Source organism: Labeo rohita, chromosome 20, assembly GCF_022985175.1.
Source record: "Labeo rohita strain BAU-BD-2019 chromosome 20, IGBB_LRoh.1.0, whole genome shotgun sequence".
Classification (NCBI taxonomy): Eukaryota; Metazoa; Chordata; class Actinopteri; order Cypriniformes; family Cyprinidae; genus Labeo; species Labeo rohita.
In genome coordinates this window covers 17032149-17052309 of record NC_066888.1, presented here as the reverse complement: position 1 = coordinate 17052309, position 20161 = coordinate 17032149, and the positions used below count along the sequence as shown (strand labels likewise).

General features: G+C 35.1%; 4 protein-coding genes across 7 annotated transcripts in view; 3 read left to right on the top strand and 1 right to left on the bottom strand.

Annotated features, from left to right (window-relative positions):
- Nucleotides 1-165: 165 nt before the first annotated feature.
- LOC127182789 (adenosine 5'-monophosphoramidase HINT3-like) lies at nucleotides 166-2864 on the top strand. The gene is made up of 5 exons (XM_051138376.1): nucleotides 166-667; nucleotides 1446-1563; nucleotides 1726-1795; nucleotides 1888-2008; nucleotides 2125-2864. The coding sequence occupies exons 1-5, from the start codon at nucleotides 548-550 to the stop codon at nucleotides 2212-2214; spliced, it is 519 nt and encodes a 172-aa protein (XP_050994333.1). The 5' UTR covers nucleotides 166-547; the 3' UTR covers nucleotides 2215-2864.
- Nucleotides 2865-3055: 191 nt separating this feature from the next.
- Nucleotides 3056-6128, bottom strand: stx11b.1 (syntaxin 11b, tandem duplicate 1). Its single transcript, XM_051138374.1, has 2 exons — nucleotides 5974-6128; nucleotides 3056-5094 (listed from the first exon to the last, which is right to left on the bottom strand). The coding sequence occupies exon 2, from the start codon at nucleotides 5087-5089 to the stop codon at nucleotides 4202-4204; it is 888 nt and encodes a 295-aa protein (XP_050994331.1). The 5' UTR covers nucleotides 5090-5094; nucleotides 5974-6128; the 3' UTR covers nucleotides 3056-4201.
- On the top strand, nucleotides 4943-10265 carry stx11b.2 (syntaxin 11b, tandem duplicate 2). 4 transcript variants are annotated; one of them, XM_051138373.1, is made up of 2 exons: nucleotides 4943-5697; nucleotides 7537-10265. In XM_051138373.1, exon 2 carries the CDS (start codon nucleotides 7552-7554, stop codon nucleotides 8425-8427), a length of 876 nt encoding a protein of 291 aa, XP_050994330.1. In that variant the 5' UTR covers nucleotides 4943-5697; nucleotides 7537-7551; the 3' UTR covers nucleotides 8428-10265. The 4 variants fall into 4 exon arrangements, with proteins under 4 accessions (XP_050994330.1, XP_050994329.1, XP_050994328.1 ...); XM_051138372.1 differs by lacking the exon at nucleotides 4943-5697 and adding an exon at nucleotides 6791-6909; XM_051138371.1 differs by lacking the exon at nucleotides 4943-5697 and adding an exon at nucleotides 6895-7009 and having other exon boundaries at nucleotides 7537-10264.
- Nucleotides 10266-12651: 2386 nt separating this feature from the next.
- mthfd1l (methylenetetrahydrofolate dehydrogenase (NADP+ dependent) 1 like) overlaps nucleotides 12652-20161 on the top strand; it is a 44709-nt gene continuing 37199 nt past the window's right edge. The window contains exons 1-9 of the mRNA XM_051138366.1: nucleotides 12652-13021; nucleotides 14701-14785; nucleotides 14892-14942; nucleotides 15088-15141; nucleotides 15260-15384; nucleotides 15628-15728; nucleotides 17707-17843; nucleotides 18136-18247; nucleotides 18632-18714. Of these exons, the coding sequence (XP_050994323.1) occupies nucleotides 12792-13021; nucleotides 14701-14785; nucleotides 14892-14942; nucleotides 15088-15141; nucleotides 15260-15384; nucleotides 15628-15728; nucleotides 17707-17843; nucleotides 18136-18247; nucleotides 18632-18714 (978 nt within the window). The 5' untranslated portion in view covers nucleotides 12652-12791. The remainder of the gene's footprint in view (nucleotides 13022-14700; nucleotides 14786-14891; nucleotides 14943-15087; nucleotides 15142-15259; nucleotides 15385-15627; nucleotides 15729-17706; nucleotides 17844-18135; nucleotides 18248-18631; nucleotides 18715-20161) is intronic.

Genomic DNA, 20161 nt, shown 5'->3' with positions numbered 1-20161 from the left:
AATCTCACAAATGTTAATAAATAAATGGACAAAATTAAAAATAGCGTAGCTATTAATCAAATGTGCTGAGATGAGATTTGTGCCATATGGTAAAGAGAAAAATTATAAGGTAAACAGAACATATTTTTATTGTGCGCCAAGAAACCTAATTGTATTTGAACATAGTAAGTATGCGGATTAAATAAACTTTATCCTTGCTAGAAGTTCAATACTGAAACTCAATACTTTGAAACCGCCGAGGCTCCGACCCTAGTGACGTAATATAAAAAATGGCAGCAGCTTCAACGAGTGAAAGTAGTTTACACGTTTATTTTAAATGTTTGTTTTGTTTTACCACTGTAACCTTAAGTGCTCTCTTCGATCAGCAATTCTGAAATGACCTGAAAGCATATTGTAATCCGCACCGTGGGCGTTGTAAATGTCATCATACGAGCTCACGCAAGGGCTTTAAATTAAACGATGTAGCGTTTTACCACGGAAGGACAGATGACACAATCAAAGCGACCCTGTGGGTTCAGTTTCATTTGTCCTGAACACCATTGTCAGAATGGCTGGAGAAAAATGTGTCTCTGATAATCAGCAAGATTTTTCTGACGACGATGTGGAGACCTGTATTTTCTGTCAAATCGCGAACAGAGAATATCCACACACCGAGATATTGGCGGAAGTAAGTTGATCTTTATCGACTTGGTTTATTGTTGTCAGAGTGGTTTCATGCTCAACTATGAGCATGCTATATCAACATTATAACAATAGACCTATATATTTCACAATATATCCAACTTGGAGGATGAAAGATGAACTGGGAAGGAAATATAAAAAGCAAGATTTGTAACAGTTCACTAATACGCGCGTTATATATGTGTGTATTATATGTATTTACAATATTGACATCATTTATTGGGTAATTTAGAGATTTTCATTCAAATTACTTAATGTAGCTTTACTTTCACTTACCGCTTGTGAACTACTATTGGCAGCGTTTATAGAAATGGAGGAAGATCTTTTAAAAATAATAATAATAATAATAAAATAGATGGCCAAGTGGCATGAAAGTGTCATAGTTCTCAAAATATTTTTGAGTCATAACTTTTGCCGTGATCTCGGGAGGGTGACGTCACATTTAATGGTCATTTGTAAGTAATTTTTCATTGGCCAAAGTGATGTAACTCATCCATAGTGGGGTCCAAAAGTCTGTACATATACGCAATACAATGTCATGTAAACAAAATAAACACACATCAATCTTACACATTATAAAGTAGGCTAATGTACTTTATGAAGTGTGTTTGAACTATTACAAATTCACAAGGCTTCCCCTCTGTTTTCTGTAACAGAAATATACAATAATAGTCAATGCTTTTTATAAAACAATTATATAATTAGTATTTTAGATTATAAATGTCAAGGGAAATAAAAATGTAATGTGATTTATTTTTTTAAAGGATGAGGACATCGTTTGTTTTGAGGACATTGATCCAGGTGCACCTCATCACTACCTGGTTGTACCAAAGAAACATATCTATAGCTGTTTGTCACTCCAAGCAGATGATATAAAACTTGGTAAGATTTTGTCTTTTTTTGATTATTAAATTAATTAGTTAAAAATATAGAGATACAAGATTAGAGATATTAGAGATATAAGATACACTATTTCTCAACATTTAATCACACACGGTGATTAAATGCGATTTTCAATCATCTAAATGTGATTATCCTGAGCAGTGAAGAAGATGGCAGCTGTGGGAAGAGATGTACTGAAAGCCAAGAATGTCACAAATTTGGAAGACATCAGGTTTGAAGGCAACACTACTGTCATATTAATCAAATTAATCGTTTATTTGGATGATGAAGCAGTTATTAAATAAGAATACGGATGTATTTCAGTCTAGGTTTCCATGTGCCTCCAAAAATCACTGTCCCCCACCTGCACCTCCATGTTCTAGCACCTTTCAGTCAAGTGTTTAAATGGGCCGAGTTCAAGTATACATCCTTCTGGTACATCACTGTGAGTAAACTAAATGTCTCAGGCATTTCTTTGATTACACTTGGTTGTATATGAATTCATAAAGTTTTAACAATTTATCATTAATTCTCTTTTTGTGTGTGTGTATTGTTTTAAAGGAGGAGGAGCTGCTTCAGAGACTAATGAAGAATGAAAAGGACGAAAGAATAGGACATATCAACCGCATTCTGCCAGAAGTAGCTATGTGAGCCTTTTTACTGAACAGAAAAACTTAAAATCACAAGATACTTTTGTGAATATTAGTGTTCATTGTTTTTTTTCTTTTTCATTGTTTAGTTTGAGCCTTAAAGGCCTGCCATTTAACATGTTATTTTTGTATTTATTTTATATAAAGCTAAACTATTTTAAAACTAGGATGGTATCCTTAGGACTGACAGTTGACTGATGTATTTATAACTAAAGTGTAATCTGATCAATGTCTAAGTTATTAAATGTATGGAAATTTTTGTGTAATTGATTATGTTAGTACATATTCTACACACAGGTCATACCGTTATGTTTTCTTCAGTGCTCAAGGTCATGTTCTTTATATATCGATCAGATGGCCACATCCTGTCTAGGTGTGCGGTTCTTGGTATGAATAAGCTGCTAGGTAAATCTAAATGAAGGTAAATGTGCCAAACCACTACACATGCCAGAAACACATGATGAGACTCAGAATTAAATGGATAAAGGGTAAAAAGATTTTCAGTACAATCATCGAAACATGGTAGCATGTACCATGTAAGTTTGATTTAGTCATTTGATCAAGGATTGTGTTCTATAAACAGTAGATCACGTTTGTGACATGCATGGCATTTTTTAGGAACAAGGACACATTTCTCTGGTGACGTTTAGACATATGTGTTTTTAGTTTTAGTTGATCCACTTCAAATGTTGACTGCTGTATTTGGTCCAAAGTCCAGGCGAAGTCAAATTTACAATTCAACAATGTGGCAAGACAATCAAATTAGCACCTTGCCAACACATTTAGTTCTTAGTACTTAACACCGTTTATGGGAACACTTGTTTTCTCTGGTTCCTCATTCTAGCTAAGACAGACTAAACCGAGTAAGGATATTTCCCTAATGGTCTCACAGTGATTTCCCTGTTGTTACATAGATAAGAAAGTCCAGTGTGTACCAAAATGTGAAAAATGTGTTGACGACACAGAATCTATCCCAATGTTCCATTAAGATAAAGAATAGCCTTATGTATTAAAAAAATAATTTGTTAAAGATTTGTAATGTGTTGGTGGCCTACCTATCAGCAGGAATATTTTCTGATAATCCAATATACAAATTCCATTTGAAATACCGAAAACACCCAAACATTTTGCCACATGCAATTTATTTAATAATAACGACAAAGCAAGTAAGAATTATATAAGGTTTTTTATTTAGATATTTATTTAATAAACATTGCTTCAGAAAAACTAATTGATTGAAATAAAAATGATCAATTTGCATTGAAAATATGGCAAAACATGGCAAATGCTTCATATTCCGGATGATTTCATGAAAGAGGGTCTAGAAAGTGCATATTCAGTTCAACCGCATTAGAATATCAAAAGATATAATAATGTAAATTATGTTAATAAATTATACCCTATGCATATCTTGCAGTATTACACAATTTCTAGCATAAAATCAGATTAAAAGCTCCTTTGCTTTTATGTTAGCTACAGTATTTACAGTAGTATGTTTACAGGTATCAAACTGCTAATGAAAAGGCATTTTTATGAAGACGTTGTGAAGACAATCTTTGGTTTGTTTAGTTGTTTAATTGCTCTCTAAGTGTTATTGTTAACTTTAGTAATATCAGGTTTAATCTCTCAAAGAGCTTAGTTTTGAAAAAATATGGTTCTTCTCCCCACATATTTTTGCACTCTTTAAAATAAACATTCCAAAAAGGTGTTTATGCAGTGATGCCATAGAAGAACCATTTTTGGTTCCCTAAGGAACCTTTCAGTGAACAGTTCTTAAATTAACCATTTTGAAGAACATTTTAAAAATCTAAAGAAACTTTTCTGCATTTGAAAGGTTCCAAGGATGTTCAAGGTTCTTCATAGAGCCATCGATTCCAATAAAGAACCTTTATTTTTAAGAGTGTGGCTGCCTATTTTTAAAATGATAAACTGTAAAACAAATGTCAGTAGATAATGCAGCCCTCCACGGCACAAGTCCACACCATCACTTAGATTTTAGCGCATGGAAAGCATCCACAGAACATTTTCTTGAATGGGTTGTTATTGTCATGTCTCTTGGCCCGTCCCAGTTTGATAAGGACTTCACCAAGCATAGCATCGGTTTTCTGAACATTGTTTAAGATGTAGTCAGTCATGGGTCCTTGTTCCTCTACAAGCATAGCCACATCCAGGAACACTTCATGAAGGCTCTTGAGTCGGTTTTCTAAATCCAGCAGGTCGCGATGTCGATTCTCAATCTGGTTGAGCGCAGAACGGGCCGTTTTCCCTTCTGACATGACGTTATCGTTGAAGATGTTCCACTGGCCATTCTCCATCATCTCCTCAATCTGGTCACCTGTCACCTCTCTGCCCACAATCTCCATTTGCCTTTGAATATGCCGTTTGCACGATTCTTTGTGATCCATCTCAGCATCATTGTACTCTGTCATTGCATCTCGGAAGTTGTTGCTTAGGGTGGCGTACTGTGTTCGGGCGATTCTCGCCACAGCCGAGTTAATGCCATGCTCCTCTTCAAGCTCTTTGGCGTGGGCGTCCATTTTCTGTAGACGTTCCAGAATGTCCTGTCCACGGGTCTTGATGTCTCCTGCGATGACATTGGCATCCTTCTTTACGTGAGTTGTACGAGTCGGCTCGCTAAGTATGCGAGTGTTTTGGTCTCTGAGACGCTTCACCTCGAGGCGAATGAGCTGAATTTCACGTCTAGTGTCCTGAGCCTCATCTAGCACAGAATCCATCTGATCGCTGTTGTCATAAATGACAGCCTGCTGGCCGAAATCCTCTTCCAGGTCCACATTGCTGAAAGAGTCTGATTCCGGCTCTTCTTGTTGGCTGCTAGACTCTGAAATGGTCTGAAGATGATTCAATCTGTCCCTCATGATTGCTAGAAGTGAAAAAACATATTTACATTATTATCCCTCATCTAGTCCTTGTTTTTAAGAATAAAATTTCATTTCCACTCCTAAAAATAAAGGTGCTTTAAAAGGTTCTTCACAGCGATGCCATAGAAGAACTATTTTTGGTTCCAAAAAGAACCATTCAGTCAAAGGTTTTTTAAAGAACCATCTCTTTCTTACCTTTTTATAATCTGAAGAACCACAAAGAACCTTTTGTGAAACGGAAAGGTTCTTCAAATGTTAAAGGTTCTTTATAGAACCATTTAGACAAAAAAGGTTCTTTTATGGCATCGTGAAGCACCTTTATTTTTAAGAGTATACCTTATGAAACAAACTGCAAAAGGGGGAGATAATACTTCCTTATCAACACTGAAAAAGTCACACGTCTAACTTGTTCATCTGTGAAACTATTTCTGACTGGCGTCACTCACCAAACAAGTTTGAATGGATTGAATTGATAGTTAAGCTTTTGTTTCTGTACAAATGGTGTTCTCTTCTATTACTTTACTACTTAAACATTTAAATAGGATGCCTAAAAATATCCAACCTTACTGGAGTGACTAAAGCTTTACAGTTTACAAAATAAATAGGTAAGCCTGTTTCATCTAACTTCTCAAAATCAACCAACTTCAAGATGAAAAAATTTGATTAAGTCTCTCAAACCAGCATTTCACTATTTCTTTAATTATAAAACAATGTTTTATAGGCTACATTTTCAAGCATATTACATTTTTACACTGACTACATTCTAACATAAATATTTATTGCAGGAATATCCGTCCATGAATCCGTAAAATAGAAGTGAACTGAAAAAAAGATGTAAAGAAAGAAATAAACTCGTTGTCATTTACTACAAAGTACATTACCTTGTGTTTTTATCCAAAATTACGACCACTTCTGTCGATATGTCATCTCAAGGCTGCAGTTCCATCCTCACTCCACTGGTGCAGCTGTCATTTAATGGGTGGGGGGGAAGGAATGCGCGTTCCAGGGCGTAACTTTGACGCCAAACCTGTTCGCTGAATAGAATGTCAGACGTGAGACACTTGACATAATCTCTGTTTTGCGAAATAGGACCGAGTACGATGTCTCCTTCATGTCTTCCATGTCATATAATACATTTAATAAAAGTGAGTGCAATATTGTAGTAGTGAGGCCCTGACGTGCAAAAACGTTTGCAAAGTCAGTGATATAAACTTGTGAGCAATTTCGAGCTTCAATACAGTTAGCGTATTGACAGTCGAAACCATTAGAATTTCCGATTGTTTCTATTGTTTTTTCAGCAGGGATGATTATTTTACTAAACAAACTGGATGAAACTCATCCAGCATTTTTTCTAACAAATATAATAAATTGGAATAATTAATATAAGGCTATAATAACCAGGCAGTCAGAGAATATGCATATTGGTTGTTTATACTAAATATGTCTTGTCTAAACTTCACTGTTAGCCTACGTGGCGGTGTAAAAGTTGAGCGAAGGTTCTCAGATCTACGTTTCTGTGTATTTTTTCAAGCCTTTCTCAAAAATCTATCTATCCCCCTGTACGTTAAACAACACAGCGCAGATGCAATGGACTGAAAATGCATGTTCAGTAACAGTGCATCAACAAAAAAGGTTCAGTTTGTTTTATTTACAATTAAAAAAGAGTATACGTGTTCTATATTTCATTTAGTTCTCATCATATCTAAAGTATCGCATCTCTGCTGCCCCCTGCCGGACATGCTGATCTCCTCGCACCTGACTTGGGGCGGGGTCTGTATATCACGTCATCACTCACCTGCGGTGTTGGACAAGAAGAGGTAAATTAGGTGGTGTGCTTTTAATGTGATTGTACAGATAATACCGTGATTTTTGTAAGGGGAATATTCCGAGGAATGCACATAGAAGACATAATTTGAGGTAGGCCACAGTGACAGTAATGCTCGAAGCGGAGTATTGTGTTCCCAACATTAAACGTAGGACAGGTTTTATTAAAAAGAATTTAAAACATTTTCTCTACTGATGCGATGCCTACGTCAAGTCTGATTGTACGTATTTGTGATGTACTATATTTGTGTAGGCTAAATTCAAAATTAGATTTTTTTCTTTATTTGTAACTAAATCTAATTAATGAAAATGCGGTATTGTCTTCTCTTTGAATTATTAAAAAACTGCATAATGATGAAGTCGAGTTTAATAGAAAACGTAATGAGAGTAAAACAAAGTTTATATATTTAAACGTGGACCTACAAACAAGTCCATCTCGTCTGACAGGTTTTTAGTGGCACAAGTGTACTTTTCCGCAAGTCGTTTTGACGTTTGGGTTACGTCTAATAACGAATATTCTGTTTTCAAGAGTTGTTTGTTGTTGTTACCTATACTGTGCATTTTACCAGCTGTTCACTTAGTAATGAATTTATAGACCAAGTATGTTTTAAACTTTTCAGTCCAGTATTCCAGTCATGAGGGACAGACTTGACCACCTCCAGGCAGTATCACTGTCTAATGGCACTGCAGTAGAGCATGAAACTGCGCAAGCTCTCTCTCCATCAGAAAACACACACTACAATGACCCTCCTCAGGACCCCATCACCAACCCCGACATAGAAGCTGTCTTTGATGAGGCCCAGGAAGCTCGCCGTCAGATTCAATACATCCGTCTGGAAGTAAAGCGTCTCAGAGAACAAAACTCACATATTTTCACAGGCGCAGTCTGCTCTAGTGCTTCTACTACCTGTGACTCCAATGCTATTGCAGCTGATATCAAAACTCGTGGACAGGAGATGCTTGTACACCTTCGCAAGATGGATTCCCACAGGAAAGAGTTAGAGGAAAAGCATGGCGTCAATTCACCGGTGACAAGAATCGCCCGAACACAGTACGCCAGCATAAGCAACAGTTTCCGTGATGCCATGGTGGAGTACAGCGAAGCTGAGATGAGCCATAGGGAGTCCTGCAAGGCATACATTCAACGGCAGATGGAGATCGTGGGGCGAGAGGTCACAGGTGACCAGATCGAAGAGATGTTAGAGAGCGGTCAGTGGAATGTCTTCAGTGAGAACATGGTTTCAGAAGGTAAAACGGCACGGTCTGCGCTCATCCAGATCGAGAGTCGACACACTGAGCTGGTACAGCTGGAGAAACGCATTCAGAGCCTTCATGAGGTTTTTCTGGATGTGGCCATGTTAGTAGAAGTGCAGAGCTCAATGATAGATTACATTCACACCAATGTTCAGTCAACTGAGGTGGAGGTCAAGGAGGTCCTTGTGAAGCTAGAACGAGCCAAGAGGCATGATAGGAACAATCCGTTTAAGAAAATGTTCTCCCGAAAACGATGACATGGACACAGATATCACATTGTCAATATATATATATATATATATATACATGTCCCTAATGATCAGATTTTTTTGTGATATACACTACCGATCAAAAGTTTTTGAACAGTAGGATTTTAAAATGTTTTTTAAAGAAGTCTCTTCTGCTCACCAAACCTGCATTTATTTGATCCAAAATACAGCAAAATAGTAAAATTTTAAAATATTTGTACTATTTAAAATAACTGTTTCCTATTTGAATATATTTTAAAAATGTAATTTATTCTTGTGATCAAAGCTAAATTTTCAGCATCATTACTCCAGTCTTCAGTGTCACATGATCCTTCAGAAATCATTCTAATATGCTGATTTGCTGTTCAAGAAACATTTTTTATTATTATTGTTATTATCAATATTTAAAAGAGTTGAGTACATTTTTTCAGGATTCTTTGATGAGTAGAAAGATCCAAAGATCAGCATTATTTGAAATAAAAAGCTTTTGTAACATTATACACTATACCATTCAAAAGCTTAGAGTCAGTATAATTTTTGTTTTAGAAAAGAAATTATAGAAATTAATACTTTTATTTAGCAAGGATGCTTTAAATTGATCAAAAACTAATAAAAACATTTATAATGTTACAAAAAATGTTTTAGATATGCTGTTCTTCTGAGCTTTCTATTAATTAAAGCTATTCATTCAGCTGTTTTCAAGATAATAATAATAATAAATTATTTTTAGCAGCAAATCAGAATATTAGAATGATTTCTGAAGGATCATGTGACTGGAGTAATGATGCTAAAAATTCAGCTTTGGAATCACAGGATTAAATTACATTTTAAAATATATTAAGATAGAAAACAGCTATTTTAAATAGTAAATAGCTTGCTGTACTTTGGATCAAATAAATGCAGGCTTGGTGAGAAGACACTTCTTCTTCAAAAATATAAATCTTACTGTTCTGGCTGGTATAGTGTATGTCCTATTTGTATTTAGGGAAATTCATATTCATCTTCTGAATAAAAAAAACATTACATTAATTTTGAACAAACTTCATCACACACTGAAATAAATCTGTCAGTGTTATTTCAATTGTTTTTGTTTTGTTTTGTTTTTTGACACCAGAAGTATCTAAAATATTTACATTTTGTTTATTTTAAATGCATTTTTACAGATTGCTGTTTTGGCAAATAACTTATTTTGTGAGATTCGGAAATCCTTTTTTCTTTGGTTTGCGCTTCATCAAGTGTTTATTTTTATGTGAAATGTATTGTATTGTCATGTACATTTTTTACATAAGTTAGGTATTGGATGATGGCTAGTTGTAATGAATCTAACTATTTCATGTGCATAGAAATCTTTTATCAGCTGTTTCTCATTCAGTGTGCATTCATTCAAAGTTTTGTGGCAGATGTCATCAATTAGAGTGTAATTTTGTTACCCTAATTAGATCACATGTGCCTACCCCGTGAAACGTGATGTCCTCACAACTATTAAACTAACACGTGCAAGGATATAAAAAACTTTCTGACTATGGTAAAGAAAGTTGCAAAATGGACATTATTTTAAGACTGTGTTCCAGGGACAACTGTGATATGTATGATGATGCATAATAAACACAGCAAGATGTGCTGTAAATTCTGTTGATTCACCTACATACACTACTGTTCAAACATTTGGGGTCAGTAATTAATACTTTTATTACACAATGATGTATTAAATTAATTCAAAAGTTACAGTAAACAAATGTATAATGTTATAAAATATTTTCATTTCAAATAAATGATCATTGTTTCCACTAAAATATTGAGCAGCAGTATTTTTCTACATCGATAATAGGAATTGTTTCTTAAGTGTTCTTATTAGAATGATTTCTGAAGGATCATATGACACTTTAGACTGGAGTAATGATCACAGGAAAAAAATTTTTTAAAACAATGAATAGAAAACAGGTATTTTAAATTGTAATAATTTACAATATGTTTACTGTTTTTACTGTATTTTTGATCAAATAAATGCAGCCATTGTAAACATAAGCGACTTCTTTCCCAAAAATCTTTTGAATGGTAGTGTGTATAGGCTAATGTAGGCTCATGGAAACTTCCAAACACAAAGCTCATGACATGAATGTGACTGCTGGATCTGGATAGGCCAATCTGATGACTCCAATTCACAGTGCTGTTCGTACTTAAGTTGTTATATTATGTTATGGATTAATTAAATTTTCAACTGTAGTCATGATTGCCACCACTGTGCTCACCTATAACTAACAGGCTAAATTTCTTGTCTATATATATATATATATACACACACACACAACATTTAAGTATTCAAATCTTGTTTACTAAGATCCTTCTATTATCTATTAAATCCCATGATAATATTTAAAATATCAGTAAGCTTAATATATATATAATCATAATTTATAAGGTACTTTCAATTGGGAGGTGGCTGTCATGAACCCTAACCCGTAAATTTCAACTTGATATTGAAATATAATATTGAAATAATTTTTGCATTTTATTGCATTGTTGTTTTTAAAAATATATAAAAAAGAAAATAGATTTTCTAAATAAAGTGTTTTCTTTATGAAACTTTATGTAAAAAAATGTGTCCCACATTTTCATGTCACTACCGAAACATGTTATAGTCCATTTGCAGCAACTGATTTTAACTACACCCCAACATGTTCAGGAAATATTCCTGTGTCCCTCTCTCTCAAAGCTACACGGTGATTAGATAGGCCCCATCATTTTGAGGTAAATGTGTTCAAAACTCTAAAAATCTGTGTGTAACTTTAAGGAACGTCATTACCAAACACCTTTTTTTCTCCAATTAAGCATACTTTTTAGGGTATTACTCTGTAACATTTAGTTTTTATATGTGTATCTAAAATTGTCACTACTAAAACAGTCACGACCAAAGCATTTGGTGATATTTGGGTTGTGACACAATTGTTTTTGGGGTGTTATTACATAAAATTTTGTTTTGATGTGTACAACTGTTTAGAACTGTGCTAGTTAAAAATGCTGATTAGCATCCTCGAGCTGGGCTCAGAAGTATCTAAAACTGTCTGTAGTGATAAAAGGGAACACATAATGATTTATTTGGGAGAAATAAACAGCATTTTACTACAGTTATGCAAATGTCTAGTATGTTTTAGTATATGAGTTAAAATTCTGTAATGTGATGTAGTCGCTACCAAAACAATACTGTTACTAACAAAAACGTGCAGTCACGTAACATAAATCAAGCAAATTAAATTATCAGCTAAGATGTTATGATAGTGTTAGGTTCAATGTATATTCAAACTAATGAATCCTTAACTTTGAAACCAGTGTGATCAACCCTATGCATTTTACAAAGAAAGATTGGATTAAAAATACAACAAATCTCATAAATTAAGACTTGAAATATTGTTAAAATTGTAACTGAAAACTTTAATAAAATAGCAAAAAAATATATTTACAAGGTAGATGTAAAAAAAAATATTAATAGGTCAATATAACCATTCTTATTAAAATATATATTACTGTGTTTTGGTATTGACAAAATTTGAGGACAGGAAAAATATTACAAAACTTTTTGAAAATACTATATGTGACCCTGGACCACAAAACCAGTCTTAAGTCGCTGGAGTTTATTTGTAGCAATACCCAAAAATACATTGTATGGGTCAAAATTATTGATTTTTCTTTTATGGCAAAAATCATTAGGAAATTAAGTAAAGATCATGTTCCATGAAGATATTTTGTAAAATTCCTACTGTAAATGTATGAAAACTTAATTTTTGATTAGTCATATACATTGTTAAGAACATTATTTGAAGAACTTAAAGGCAATTTTCTCAATATTTTGATTTTTTTGCACCCTCAGATACCTGATTTTTAAATAGTTGTATCTCTGCCAAATATTGTCACATCCTAACAAACTATACACCAATGAAAAAGCTTATTTACCCAGCTTTCATATGGTGTATAAATCTCAATTTTGAAAAAAAGACCTTTATGACTGGTTTTGTGAAGCTGGGTCACATATGAGAATTGTACTGCACTACTGCTACTAGAAATGTGTACCAATTTGATAGATAGACTGATAGATGGATATATTTTTAAAGAGAGAGAATGTAAAGTTACGAAAACAAATGTTGCCCAATGCCAGGTGAGTCATTTGTTCTGGGTCTTGCTCAGACTTGTGAATAATTATTGTAAAAGCGCAAAGACAGTTCAACCCTTCCTCCTCAGGGACATTGCGCGCGCTCCCGCCGTCGCTCTATCGGGCATGCGCTTGACTTGTCTGCTGGTTTAGTACTGCTCCAGATCACCTGAGCATCAGACAAGACACCGCTCTGCTTAGAAACCTCAGACTGGGTGGACGTTTTAAGATGAGACTGTCGGTCGCTTTTCGCTATGCACATCGGAGCCAATCCAGCATACGACGATCACGAGCGGGTGTCAAAGTATTAAACCCGGCGAGCAGATTCATACCTGATAACAGCGCGGTTTCTTGTCTGTGGGTTCGGGAAAGTTCGACCGGCGGCACAACTGAAACGGTCGCCAGTTTTAAAAGTCATCCACGAAAAAACGACGGACCGCTGTATGAAAGTGCTGTTGGGTAAGAATAAAACACGTTATTGAGTTTCTAAACCTACATGCGACAAAATTATTTATTTTTCTAAAACAAGCCGAATGTTTTTTTGTGACTGTAACAGTTTTGTGCTGTAAATATAGCGACTTCACTAAAATATCTATTGTCTTGGCGTTGATTTGTTTCCACGTGCTAACGTTACCGGTGTTTGGCCGCCAGCTGATGTAACTTCTGCCTCCCATTAGTCTTCCGTCTGTACACCCTTTTAATATGTGTTACTGTATGAATTCAAGTTGTTTTCTTACAAAAAGTAAAACTTTTGTTTTAACTAAAGTTGAAAGTCTGCTATTTGTAGTTCAGTGTTACACTGAATGTCCTCATTTAACCCGCTACCCTGGTTGGCTATCACAACACTGACTTTATTTACGGTCATATAGCTGTTATATCGGATTTTGCAAAATTTAAAACGGGAAAATCTTAATGACATTTTATTTAAAAGACTTGGGAGTACTGAAACACAGGTTGAGTTATAACACCATTTTAAAAATATGTTGCTACACCACTTAAATCACTGTCATACATGACCAACCCCAGTGTGATTTGTTATAAGACAGTAATATAAAGAATTTACAGAACCACTTGTTTGAAGGGTATTATATTAAAGCTTGCAAAAAATTGAGTTACAGTCACTGAAATGTGTTAAAACACTCTTATTCGAAAGTCCTTAACAGATGGAAACTTTGTGAAAATTACCATTGCCTAATCAAACCCTGCAAGTGACCCCTGTGTATCTTGAATGTGTGTAAATGGAGTCAAAGGTCAGGTATCTGCTACTGAGGGTTAAAATGATAAGTAAAAATGCCTTTTCAGGCAGCCTTACAAAAGATGCTTAAAGTGATGCAATAGTCTCCACGATAACAGAAGATACATTTATCTGCTGCTAGTCAAAATGTGTTGGCCAGTCTGCTTAAAATGATTAAAATTAGCTGAGCCTAAAAGAGTGATTACTGTTTATTTATTTTGAATGTATTGCTTTCTGTCATAGTCCAAAATGGGACGCCAGTTTAGTTGTTATCGTAGACTGCATATGTGTGGCAGAGATGTCAGTATAAAGGCTTTAAATGTCATCTGGGCAGGCACAGAGAGAACTTGTGTGTGTTTAAAGATGTTTAAGATCTTGGCTGCAAAACAAAACATTTTTCTTTGGTTGTATTAGCAATCATTATGTTAATATTAATGATAAAAGTTTACTTACTCTACTACGATCTGAGGTTCAAAGTCTGCATTTCAGAGACTCAATACTAAAGAGCTGACAAGAACAGGCAAAATGGTGGAGTTGCATTTAATGTGTGGTCAACATTGATTTTTTCCCCCCCCCTGAACTAGATAACCAAGTTGTTTGAAATCCATATCAGCTTTGTAAGCTTGATAAGTTGGGGAAAAAAAAAAGAAATATATATATATATATATATATATATATATATATATATGTATGTGTGTGTGTGTGTGTGTGTGTATATATATATACATATAATATAAATATAAACATATAATGTACAAATTTGTGTAGAATTTGTCTTATGTTTATTCAATTTAAAGGTCTGTACTGTTAGTGTAAGTTAATGAACATACATTATGTGCTTTTGATGAAATATGCTATGAGCTAAATGGTTAAATATATGCACTCTTTGCCATCTCTTTTACAGTGACATTGTTCAGAGGAGCACAGAGGAGCTCCAAGTTATCAAAGAAACCAATCCAGGCCTCAAACCTACATTAGCTATCATACAGGTATGAATTAGTGTTGAGATAAAGAGTTGGAGAGCACTTGTGTGTATCTGTTGCTATGTGAATGAATCTCAGGCACTGAAACCTGGTATGTTTTTACTTATGATAGGCTGGGGAAGATGACGCTTTGCTGGAGGTAAATAAGAAGATGGCTGGAAAGGTATAACTGTTTGTCTTCCCTTCTGTCCAACATGCGATAAGTACAAGGGTGCAAGTAGATTGATTGCTATTGATTGATGAGATGAATGGGAATGCAAATTGATAGCTTATTGTGTTATGTACACTCTGATTTTGTATCCATACAGATCGGCTTGAACGTTATGCAGATTTGTCTTCCACGCCAGTGCATAGAGGAAGAGGTCAGTGGTGCTGCAGATCTGAGAAGCTAGATGCAGCTTTTTGATTAAACAGTACCTATCCTCCTTAGAGAGGTTTGTGCAGTTTTCCACCTCCTAAATTGTCGTCTCTATTCTACAGGTGATCGAGGAGATCTTGAGACTAAATGAGGATCCTCGTGTTCATGGCATTTTTTTGCACCTTCCTCAGTCCTTCCTCTCCAAAAGTGTCCGGAATGCCATCAAACCACAGAAAGATGTGGATGGGTAAGCTACAGTTTTTTGGTTATTTTCGAATGTAACCGCCAGTGGTGGGTGATTGGAGAATTTACTAGCCATGAATATTTCCCATCTACCATGATACTGTATTTTAAAATAATTTTATTCTAATGACAATTAAGTCACTTTTTATAATTTACTTACTTTATAATTTAATGTATTTTATTTTTGGGTAGAAACTGTTTGTTTTTCCACACAAAGACACTCTTGTTTGTATTGATGTGTTTGCAGGGTCTCCGATCTTAATGTTGGCCGTGTGGTGTTGGGGGATCAGAGAGGTGGCTTTGCCTCACCTGTTGCTGGAGCTGTGCTGGAGTTGCTTGCCAGGCACGGTGTGTATCTGTTTGTTCATGCATTTTTCCATGTTACTACATTGATATTCGAAAGGTAAAATGTTTTACAAACACTGCTAATTCTGCTGAATGGAGTATTTAACAAAAATCCATATTTATACTGCATATCCATACAGTCATGGCCAAAAATATCAGCAACCTTGCAATTCTGTCAGAAAATGCAACCCTTCTCTCAGAAAATTGTTGCAGTTGCAAATGTTTTGGTACTCACGTGTTTATTTTTTTTTTTGTTTGCATTGGAACAACACAAAAAAACTGAGAAGAAAAGTCAAATCTGATACAGTTCCACACAGAACCCAAAAAATGCACTGGACAAAATTATTGGCACCCTTAACTTATATTTGGTAGCACCCCCTTTGGAAAAAATAACTGAAATCAGTCGCTTCCTGTAACCATGAATGAGTTTCTTACACCTCTCTACTGGAATTTTAGACCACTCTTCTTTTGCAAACTGCTCCAAGTCGTTCAGATTTGAAGGATACCTTCTTCCAACTGCTGTTTTGTGTTTTTTGAAGTGTGTTTCGTGTCATTGTTCTGCTGGAAGACCCATGACTTCTGGTGGAGATGCAGCTTTCTCACACTGGCCGCTACATTGCGCCCCAAAATTCTTTGATACTCATCAGATTTCATGATACTGTTCACACTGTCAAGTAATCCAGTGCCAGAAGCAGCAAAGCAACCCAAAAACATCTTTGAACCTCCACCATGTTTGACTGTGTTCTTTTTGTTGAAGGCCTCATTTCTTTTTCTGTAAACAGTGCCATGATGTCCTTTTAAGTTAATCAGAGTTGTTTATCCACCATTCGAACAATCATTCGTTGTAATTTTTCATTAATTTTGCACTTCTGTCCACGTCCAGGGAAGTTAGCTACAGTGCCATCATGGGCTGTAAACCTCTTGATGATATTGAGCACAGTGGACACAGGAATATTAAGATCTCTGGAGATGGACTTGTAGCCTTGAGATTGTCCAAGTGTTTCCACAATTTTTTTCTCTCAATCCACAGACAGTTCTTTACAGTTCTTTCTTTTCTCCATGCTCAGTGTGACACACAACACAAAGGTTGAGTCAACTTTTCTCCATTTTAACTGGTTGCAAGTGTGATTACTATATTGCCCACACCTGTTACTTGCCACAGGTGTGTCTAAATACAAATTACAGGAGCGTCACATACTTGAAAATCAATTATTTCTTACAGTTTTGGCAAGGTGTCAGTAATTTTGTCCAGTCCATTTTTGAGTTCTGTGTGAAATTTTATCAAGACTTTTATCAAGATTTCGACTTTTCTTGTTTTTTTTTTTTGTTTTTTTTTTTGTGTGTGTGTTGTTGCAGTGCAAACAAAAACAATAAGCACATGAATACCAGAACATTTGCAACTGGAACAAAAAAAAATTCTATCCAAGACTGATATTTTTAAATATTATTACAATAGTAATAGTAATTATTATTACTATAAAATAGCTGTTTTCTATTTCAGCACATTGTAAAATATTTATTCATGTGGTGGCAAAGCTGAGTTTTCAGCAGTCTTTACATAAGTGTCACATGGTCCTTCAGAAATCATTCTAATATGCTGATGTGGTGTTTAAGAAACATTTATTATTGTTAATGCTGAAAACAGTTGTGCTGCTTAATTTTTTGTGGAAACCATGATACTTCTTTTTTTTTTTTTTTTTTTTTTTTTTTTAATTTAGAGAAAGATCAAACAGCATTTATTTATTTTTTTTCTTTTCTAACATGAATATCTTTACTGTCACCTTTGATCAAACTAATGTGTCTTTGCTGGATAAGTGTCCGTTTCTCTCGAAAAACATCTTGCTGACCCCAAATCTTAGAATGCTAGTGTATTTTATTATTGTAATGTAACCATAAAGTTTATGGTGATTATAGCCAGTTTTATGTAGCATTTACCGTTTTTTATTTTTTATTTTTTATATATTTTTTAACTTTCCTTTAGATGCCCCATTGGCTGGCAGGATGGCAGTCTTGGTGGGTGTTGAGGGACCTCTGAAGGCAACTCTTCAGTTTTTGCTTCAAAACAATGGCATGATGGTGCAGACCTGCCAGTGGAGCTCAAAGCACTTGCAGAAACGGGTAAATAATTGGGAGATACTTAGTTTTCAGGTCAATTTTTAGGTGTAGTTTGCTATTTTCAGCAGCAGAGGGCAGTGTTGCTTTTTAGGAGGGACGTCTGGATAAATCATATCAGAATTAGAATGAGCTTTTATTCGCCAAGTGTGTGCAAACACACAAGGAATTTGTTGTGGTTTTTTAGGAGCTCTTGGTACATGCATACATACAAGTAAGCTAATAGTAGAAAAAAGAAAATAATAATGGAGTACTGTATATATGCAGCTGTATCATTTTCTTTCTTTCTTTCTTTCAGATCATGGATTCGGATGTGGTAGTATTGGTAGAGACTGGCCACAAGAGCTTCCCACCCACTTGGTTAAGACCGGGGGTGGCAGTCATCAACCTCAGCTCAGCCCTAATGGAAGGTACATTTTCAAAGTAAAGATATTGAATATGGCCGACATTATAATGATTGGTTTTGACGTTGCTGTTATACATAAAACATACAGAGAACTTAATTACTTGAGAAGTGTCATTTGAGAATTGAAAGAACTATTATAATTGTAGTACCATGGAAGTGAAAGATGAGCATGTGATTCCTCCGAAACTGATTAAGTCAGGCACGCAGTTTTCTTCACCTTTCATTACCTGCCATCTCCAAGAGACCTTAATGGATATAGAGGCCCATGCTATTTCCTCCATAACCCACAAATTCCATTAGTGTGGGAACATAATAAGACCCTGCTAATTGCATTTCCTTCGATGTGCAATCCGGGCCAACTTTTCATACATATGATCTTATTTCCTAGAACACCCTGACAGTTGGGAGCACAGGGCTGAAGCTGAATCTGGTGCAAGAGTCGGCCCTCTAAGTGCTGCACTTAGAATGCAGGTGAGATACATGTTGTTGTTTCTTTAAAAAAGGGAAAAATTATTCGAATCAAATTTTCAGAATCTGCTTTCAGCCAATTTAAAGATGTCATGAACTGCCTTTGTTTTTTATTTTGTACTGTTTTCTGAGGCCCACTAATAATGTTATTAAGGTTATTACATCAAAAACATCATAATTTAGAAGAAACAGGCCATTTTCTGTCCTGCATTTATCCCCTCTCATCTGAACGCTCTATTTGAATGGGCGAGGTGGATTGTAGACTCGAAAGTAAATGTCCGCTGCTATGATTGGATAATAGCGTACATTCATTCCTCATAGATGGATGCTGCTGTGATTTAGGTTTAAATCACGTAAATAACTCAGTACATATCAAACAATCTGAATTAAGAGACCACGCAATAGTGACCACATAATGAAAACAGTTACTCACACTTTTGTTGTGACATCACTGTTGGGTCCAATATAGACGGCACAGCATTGTGTTTTAGTTTCAGTCTTTTTAAAAAAAACTGTGTTGAATTCTGAGATCATGGAACAAGCGTTGCGTCATTGACGCTATCGGTGATTGTAAACGAGTCTGTGGTAAAATGATGTAAACAAAGGACAAGTTCTTACTGACGCTGTCTTGAACTTCATTAAAAATAAAGTTTACCCACTCTTTCCTAACGTAGTGCAAAGACTGCTTTTTCCACAAATTGGCACTGCACAGCATCCTGTTGTTTTCAGAGCCATCTTTTTCATTTGGTTTCTGCGTAGACCTGCACGTTCAACTTTCAGGTAAACACTATGTGGAAATCAGTGGGTGGGACAGGCAGTGATGTCCATCTTCTGCAGAGGCGGGGCTTATCTACCCATTACATCATACATAGGAACATTCCAAAAGCTGTCGTTTTGGCAGACTTCCTTCAAAAGTTGTTTTTAAACTAACGACAAAGTTTTTAGTTCTAAAACTTACATGTTTTTATAGTACAATGACCTATTATATGTCAAAAGTTCAAAGGAATTTTTGCTTTTAAATTCAGCACCCCTTATTTTACAGTTGTTATAACTTATTAGAGTAATTTATTAAAAAAAAAAAAAAAGTTGTTTTATAAAAGTGCATTTTTAATATGTTCACACACTGCTGTTTAGGAATAAGTTTAACTTTTTTCTTTTTTAAAGAGGATTTCCAAGGCTGCATTTATTTGATCAGTAAAATAAATACAGTCAGTAATACTGTGAAATATTATTACAACTTGAAATAATTGTTTTCTATTTGAATATATTTTAAAATGTCATTTATTCATGTGATGGGAAAGCTGAATTGTGACCCTGGACCACAATTTATTTTTTAAAATTGAGATTTGTACATCTTCTGAAAGCTGAATTAAATAAACTCTACTGATGTATGGTTTGTTAGGACAAGATTTGGCTGAGATACAACTATCCGAAAATCTGCAGTCTGAGT

Coding starts and splice junctions, on each gene's coding strand:
- LOC127182789 (XM_051138376.1), top strand. CDS start 548: ATGGCTGGAGAAAAATGTGTCTCTGATAATCAGCAAGATTTTTCTGAC. Junction 1,564..1,725: donor AGCAGATGATATAAAACTTG/GTAAGATTTTGT, acceptor TATCCTGAGCAG/TGAAGAAGATGGCAGCTGTG. Junction 1,796..1,887: donor ACAAATTTGGAAGACATCAG/GTTTGAAGGCAA, acceptor GATGTATTTCAG/TCTAGGTTTCCATGTGCCTC.
- stx11b.1 (XM_051138374.1), bottom strand. CDS start 5,089: ATGAGGGACAGATTGAATCATCTTCAGACCATTTCAGAGTCTAGCAGC.
- stx11b.2 (XM_051138370.1), top strand. CDS start 7,117: ATGCCTACGTCAAGTCTGATT. Junction 7,138..7,536: donor TGCCTACGTCAAGTCTGATT/GTACGTATTTGT, acceptor TAAACTTTTCAG/TCCAGTATTCCAGTCATGAG.